Below are 7,225 nucleotides of genomic sequence, written 5' to 3' on the forward strand. Positions count from 1 at the left end.
TCTATGAACATAGAGAACACAACGTAAACCTTGTGGCATAGGTTCGCACTTCTACGTTCTCAACATTGTACATCCGTTATGTGAGCTTCAACTTCCAAAGTCACTTATCCTCTTCTCTCTCCTTCCCCCCGTTCCTTCATTCGTGCTCTCTCTTTCTATCTATCTATCTATCTCTATCTCTATCTCTATCTCTATATCTATCTCTCTTTATCGTTCACTCATATATACATTTCTACAAATTTACATTTAGTAAGTAGAATCACAGATTTGGCTTTCAAGCTTATTCGTGTATCACTGTTGACCCATAAAACAATACCAAATGCACCAAATTTCTATCCTTCAAAGGAACTTATGAGAAAACTGACCATTATCAAATTGTTTACCATTTATTAAGAATATCAAACATGATGGATTCGTCATTATGATTATTATCATTGTGCTTATGATAATAATGTTTTCTATAAAATGTAATTAACAACACTTGCTATTCATCGAGTATTTTTAATGTATATTTAAAATTAATACAGAAACAATCTTATCATCATTTATTCACAAATATAATATGTTTAAATGTCCCATAATATGAATTTTCAAAAATTCAATTGTGTTAATTACGAAACTTTTAATTTGTATGATATTCATACCTTTTTTTTTTTATTCTAATTGATTTATTTGATTGAAATTATTTTTTATCTAAAATCTATCTAAATCTTTGTTTTTGTTTTTTTTTTCTTAATATTCCTCGAATGAGACAAAAAAATTACTTATATTTTATTTATTGAAATGGAAAAATAAACTGTCAATTTTTATTAGTCTTTTTTTTTTTGTCTGTTACTATCGTAAAAATATACGTACGAATAAAATAGAATAAAAGATCCAATTTTTGTTTGTTTTGTTATTGTTTTCATCGTACAATTGTAAAGCGATGTTATCTCGTCGATATTATTGCCAAAATTTTATTTATATCTCTCTGTTGCCCATTGTATTCGTGCAAATTTGATTAAAACTCTGGCTACTACTATATATATACTATATATATATATATACATACTATATATCGTGAATTTTATCACAGGCAAGCTTATCCTTCGTGCTGATGTTATATTGCCAGTGAACAAAAATTATAGCCGAGAGCCACGGGGCCGATCGAATTCACAATTGACCGCCGAGTTGAGAAATATCTTGTGTACCTTATGATATCACGATAACTCTAAATTTAATCGAATTTCACGCTTAGTTTGCAATACCTAAGGCAATGTAATAACATTTCGCAAAGATATAGAAAAATAATATGACTTATTTAAGTAATCTCTGATGTTTTCCAGTACTTGATGCCCTGAGCATGAAACTTTTAAACTTCATAATGCTACAAATATAATATACGAATATTCCTTAGATATCTTTTCAGTTATATGTGTCTACACATAAATATCTTCATCAGGTTTAGTTTGGTAATATAAATATTTTCATTTAAAACGTGCATTTATATAAATCACATAACTTAATAATCGATACACGAGTTTTAAATTAAACAAATATAAACTACTTGGATTTTTTTCTTTTTTCAAGTGAAAACTTCTTTAGAATGGGTGTGATTTGAAAAAATGAAATGCGGTGATGTAGTGGAAAAACAAATCCAGAATGTAGTGGGGGAAAGAAACGGCCTTAATACTACGTAAGAAGAGAAAAAGAGACAAACATATCATTATTTATAAATCATCATTATTTATAAAAATATTTAATTTGCAAACATTTATTTAAAATGTTTCATTATTTACATTCTTTGTAATTTTTATAAAAATGCGCGCCTGTATGAATACAACCCTCCAGACACACTTCGAAAATGTTGCTTGCGAGCGCCATCTGTCGGGACGGAATTTTTTCTGCCCGAAATATAGGCAACCCGTCATACATACCTGTATAAACAGTTTTGACTGCAAAAAAATTCCGTCCCAGTAGATGGCGCTCGCAAGCAACATTTTCAAAGTGTGTTTGAAAGGTTGCATACAAACAGGAGCGAATTTTTATATTTTAAATTAATAATTAAATAAATAATTACAAATTAAAAGTATAAATAATATTATAATAATAGTATATAATAAATTATCCTCGAAATTTGTTTTTTTGAAGGTTTCACTTCTAACTTGTGTGATATGCACACATGTTTCTTCTTATTGCTTAGATTAGAGTTCATAAGTTAATAAACGAATTAAGTTTTATAAATTATTATTTACCGTATTCTGTTTATTCTTATCATGTGCTTGTGTGAGTATATCGCAAAAAAAATGATTGTACAAATGAATATAATTTTAAATCAGTTAAAAATTTTTAATTGTTACCGACACACGATAATTACAATAAACTTATTTACTTCACAAACTTCTAGATGGCACTGTATGAAGTTTCTCGTAGTATTAAAGGATCCATATTTTAAAACACTATACTTATGTTAGTGAGCACAAAAAAAATTGATATTCCGTTGTTTAAATACCCAATTGGTTAAATATCCTTTAAGGATTTTTTTAAGTTCTCGTTTAAATCATTACAAACAGTTGTTTGATTAACGTCATATAAAAAATTTATCTAAATTCACGAATGCACAAACCAAAAGTTACCACGTTTAACCTAATGAATATTCCATACGGCAGTATGATTTGAAAATTATTGCACAATTTTTGATAATATAATTATTGTGATTTGATTTGATAAAAATGCAGCCGAAAATTCAGGTTTTATCTAAGATCGTAGAGGTAATATAAAAAAAAAAAAAAAACATATAAATAATATACATATAATTTTCTATGATCAAAAAATAATATTGAAAATCTTAAATTAACAAATTTATTGTATAAAACATATTTAAGAATGATTAATTTATAATATATTATTTCTTTTAGAGATTAAATACTTTAACTACTCAAACTACTGGTCGGTTATATGGAATAACACATAATGATACATTAACAATTATAACATTTAGTATTGATAATGATAGTGATGACGTTTTTAATATTCTATCATTTGAAAGTTTTTTACCTACTAATGTAAATCCTTGTGGATTATTGTATACTGGAGAAATCGAAGAAAACGTTCCTGATCCTGTAAACGTAAGTATAACGTCATTTTATAATAAATGAAAAAGAAATAAAATGGGTAGGTTGAAAAGTTGTAAATCAAATATTTGGTCAAACAAATTTTTGTTTCAAAAGAAAAGTTTTAATTCTTTGTTGAAGCTCAACATTTTTCAACCTACCTTTGTAATTGTTTACTACAAGTATTGTTTTGAAATAATCATAATTTATATTTGAAGAACAAGATTATTCTAAAGTATTCGCCTGATATTAAGAAAATAGAATGGTTTTTTAATAACAATGAAGGATTAGATAAATTACTTAATATCGAGATAATTAATGAAAATCAATTGGAAGAACAATTCGCATACATCAGAATACAATTGGGTATACCAGTAATCAGTGAAAGTAATCAAATGTTGGATACGTTGAAAAAGATTAATGAACATGTAAGTCTTACCTAAATATATTAATTATTATCAAATCTATATATATATATATATTGTTATAAATTATTGATAATTATTATTTCAAAATAATGATACTATTATTGAAATAAGATATCATCTGGAAAAGTAGCATTTTACTTTCCATCCAAGAAAATCTACCTTTTTAATAATGATAAAGATGATAATGTAGAAAATGCAAAACTCAAAGAACTTCTTAACGTTTCGAAGACGAATGATGGATCCATACATAGCATAGTTAGTACAAAATATATTAAAAATCTTATTATATTTTAAATCTATTTAATTTTTTATTAAATAATACTTTTTTTTCATTGCTAGAACGCAATAAATGCAAATGCTTTAATACAAATATCTAAACAAGAATCTTATAATGTATGCGAGCATGCTCCAGTATTACATCAAACAAAACGTAAGTAACATTTCGTTCTTAAAAAACTATAATATTGATAATATTTTATAATCAATTTACAATAAGTTTCATATTTTTTTGGATATATTACAGGTGCATTTGATAGTATAGAATATACATTTAATATTGACAGATTAATTTTAATCGATCGTCGTCCAATTTCTATAGAATTACATAAAGCGTTAATCAAATCTATATGTCAATATGTAAATGTTATAATAGAATTATGGAAATCAAAACCTTCTATCTGCGAAAATTGTAAAATCCCACTGGAGTGGTTTTATTTTAAACCACAAAAACTTGGACATGTATTAACAGTGCCTTATATAAATGGATGGGATGACGATAAAATGAGTAAGATAATTTATTTAAAAAAAAAAAAATACAGACTATCCTGTAATTAATGGTACAAGCGAGCAAAGGATGATTTTATGATTCTAAAAATGTAAAATACAATGTTTTCATATAAAGCTTTGTTTTAAAGAAAAATAAGTTTAAAACATTAACAAATATCTACTCGCTTATACTATGAATTACAGAACACCTTATATATATATAAAAATATAACACAAATCTTTTTTATAGTTCCATGCATAAAACAATTGCACACAACATTGGCATTAGATTTAACAAGACCTTACTTCCGACGTACAAACAGTGTACAGTTTTCTAACGATTTACAAAACAATCATTTGATTATAAATCCTCACGAGTCTATTCCAAGCATTAAAGGTATGTGTCTTTAACTTTGTCTTTATAATCAAAATGTTTATTCTATAAAAAAAATAGAATATTATATTAAATATTAATCTTTTTCATTAAGATGGCAAAACAAGTATTGTATATGGATTATATTCGTATCATCATTATATGCAAAATGATTTTGATGATAATGGATGGGGATGTGCTTATAGATCACTTCAAACTATTGTATCTTGGTATAGGTAAGATATTAAATAATTTTCTATAAAACTTATGATATTATGATGCAAGTTATTAACATATAAACGTTATAGATTACAAGGATATACCAATATTCCAATTCCGTCTCACAAAGAAATACAAAAGTGTCTAGTTGATATAGGTGATAAATCATCTAACTTTATAGGTAGTAAAGAATGGATTGGCTCAACCGAAGTAGGTTTTGTTCTAGAAACTCTTCTTGGAGTTAATATCAGTGTATTATGTGCTACAAATGGAGAAGAAATATCAACTTTTGCTTCAGCTATTGCGAATCATTTCGATACACAAGGAACACCAATTATGATTGGTAAGATTGGTAACAAGTGATCAATTGAATTATTTGAATTTAATTCAAATCTACATTTTTATGTGTTTTGTTTTGTTATTTTCTCATAGGCGGTGGAGTATTAGCTCACACAATTTTAGGAATTAATTATAATGAATCTACCGGAGAAGTTAAATTTTTAATTTTAGATCCACATTATACTGGTCCTGACAAGTTAAGCACTATAATAAACAAAGGATGGTGTGGATGGAAAAGTAAAGATTTTTGGAGAAGAGATTCGTTCTATAACATGTGCCTTCCACAAAGACCTATATGTATATAATTTGAAAATAATCTAATATATATTAAATAAGATATATATATATATATAACAAAATACATTTATTTGAATTATTTCAAAAATATGTTCACTGTATGTATAATCTATATTTATTGTAATTTAAACATTGTAATATAAAACAAAATTTTATATCATATTTAAATTCTATTCTTTCAACTTGACAAAAATATTACATTTTTATGCTAAATGCTAATTCGTGTCATATTGTGTAAAATAATTACGTAAGTTAATAGGATAATATTACACTGTTCATTCAACGTTAATAAATTTGATATATATTTTATTTTACTTTTATCAATTCATTGTTTTTATTTGATAACAATATTATTAATTACCGGTAAGAACTGATTCCTAAGAACGAAAATTATAGATAGTTTAGGTCATTCAAAAATATTTATCATATACCTAAATTACAATTTAATATACATTAAATAACTTCATTATTAAAATGTATATAAATGTATAGATATACACGAAATAAAATGCATTCTATATTCCACCAGATTTTTGTAACAACTGAGCAAACCGGGAAGTAATGAGTAATGAAACATCAATAAATCTGTCCACACAATTATTTAAACATGTTTCTGTCCGACTGTCCAATTTATTTCCTGGTTTATCAACGCATTTATCCCAACACAATTCATTAAACTCATGAATCTAAAATAAATACCATTAGAGATTAGTACAAGCTTATATATGACCTTGTTTTCATTCAAAAAACATGCACATTACTAATTACATAAAATATTAATTGTGAAACTACCATGATGGATCAAATAACCTTTTTTAAACTTTCTAGCAGAATTTTTTACAAGTTATAGTTTTTTATTTTGAATCCAAAATTCTTATTGCACAAATGTTATATTTTTTGCTATAAATATTGTAAATGACTCTGAAGATGAATTATTTGACCAATCTTGGTAGAAATAGGTATACATGAAGCATCACTATGTTTAATATTAATAATATAAGAAAGATAAATATATAATTGGCATTTATATTGTCATTTAAAAATTCAATACTAAATAAAACAATAAATAAAGTATAAAGCAATTAACATTCTAACTACCTGAGCATTAAATCGCGCCGTCTCTTCTTGAATGGTTAAAAATTCTTGTAATTCGGTATCAGTTTTTTTTGGTTTGATATCATCGTCAAGAGGAGTACTGTCAAGAGAACTGTCCATTAAATTTGACATGATTTAAAAATTATTATACGAATCTTTTTTAACAATAATTTTTAATATTTGTTCTCCAACCTCACACGTGTTAACCAACTTCAGGTTTATGCAATACTTCTAACTTCGATAGATATCGATAAGTGAGAAATAAGGGGAAGAATGTTCTCTTCTCTAATTGGTTATATCAAAACCAGTGAAGCCAAATCGCGGAACATTTCTACCCCTTCTCTCGAGCCCAGCACGCCTCGCACACAACAAAATTTACGTGTCGGTGTGTCGGGAAACCGAAAGAAGCCGAAGGAAGCCGAGATAGCTGCGCGACGAGAAGAAATAATACCCCCACCACACGCCGCGGAGAAATACATGGACACAGACACATTGTTTTATACATTGTTTTATACATTGTTTTACACATTGTTCAAATGTGTTGTGTCCATGTATTTCTCCGCGGCGCGTGGTGGGGGTATTATTTCTCCTCTGTCGCGCAGCTATCTCGGCTTCCC

General features: G+C 26.8%; 2 protein-coding genes across 2 annotated transcripts; one reads left to right on the plus strand and one right to left on the minus strand.

Moving 5' to 3' along the window:
* The first annotated feature begins 2,403 nt into the window (after window positions 1-2,403).
* Ufsp2 (UFM1 specific peptidase 2) lies at window positions 2,404-5,675 on the plus strand. Its single transcript, XM_015319427.2, has 10 exons — window positions 2,404-2,750; window positions 2,898-3,107; window positions 3,311-3,520; window positions 3,632-3,775; window positions 3,860-3,950; window positions 4,044-4,304; window positions 4,536-4,682; window positions 4,774-4,894; window positions 4,967-5,220; window positions 5,310-5,675. Exons 1-10 carry the CDS (start codon window positions 2,712-2,714, stop codon window positions 5,519-5,521), a joined length of 1,689 nt encoding a protein of 562 aa, XP_015174913.1. The 5' UTR covers window positions 2,404-2,711; the 3' UTR covers window positions 5,522-5,675.
* Window positions 5,676-5,802: 127 nt separating this feature from the next.
* Window positions 5,803-6,863, minus strand: Tim8 (translocase of inner membrane 8). Its single transcript, XM_015319118.2, has 2 exons — window positions 6,612-6,863; window positions 5,803-6,199 (listed from the first exon to the last, which is right to left on the minus strand). Exons 1-2 carry the CDS (start codon window positions 6,738-6,740, stop codon window positions 6,029-6,031), a joined length of 300 nt encoding a protein of 99 aa, XP_015174604.1. The 5' UTR covers window positions 6,741-6,863; the 3' UTR covers window positions 5,803-6,028.
* Window positions 6,864-7,225: the final 362 nt, after the last annotated feature.

The sequence above is a fragment of the Polistes dominula genome, unplaced genomic scaffold (genome assembly GCF_049000335.1).
Source record: "Polistes dominula isolate Pdom_NZ unplaced genomic scaffold, Pdom_raw_medaka contig_24, whole genome shotgun sequence".
Taxonomy (NCBI): Eukaryota; Metazoa; Arthropoda; class Insecta; order Hymenoptera; family Vespidae; genus Polistes; species Polistes dominula.

What these genes read in the sequence shown, in the direction of transcription:
- Ufsp2 (XM_015319427.2), top strand. Translation starts at nt 2,712, where the DNA reads ATGCAGCCGAAAATTCAGGTTTTATCTAAGATCGTAGAG. An exon ending in AGTATTACATCAAACAAAAC is followed by an intron (nt 3,951 to 4,043) that starts GTAAGTAACATT and finishes GATATATTACAG; the next exon opens with GTGCATTTGATAGTATAGAA. An exon ending in ACTATTGTATCTTGGTATAG is followed by an intron (nt 4,895 to 4,966) that starts GTAAGATATTAA and finishes TAAACGTTATAG; the next exon opens with ATTACAAGGATATACCAATA.
- Tim8 (XM_015319118.2), bottom strand. Translation starts at nt 6,740, where the DNA reads ATGTCAAATTTAATGGACAGTTCTCTTGACAGTACTCCTCTTGACGAT. An exon ending in CGGCGCGATTTAATGCTCAG is followed by an intron (nt 6,200 to 6,611) that starts GTAGTTAGAATG and finishes TATTTATTTTAG; the next exon opens with ATTCATGAGTTTAATGAATT.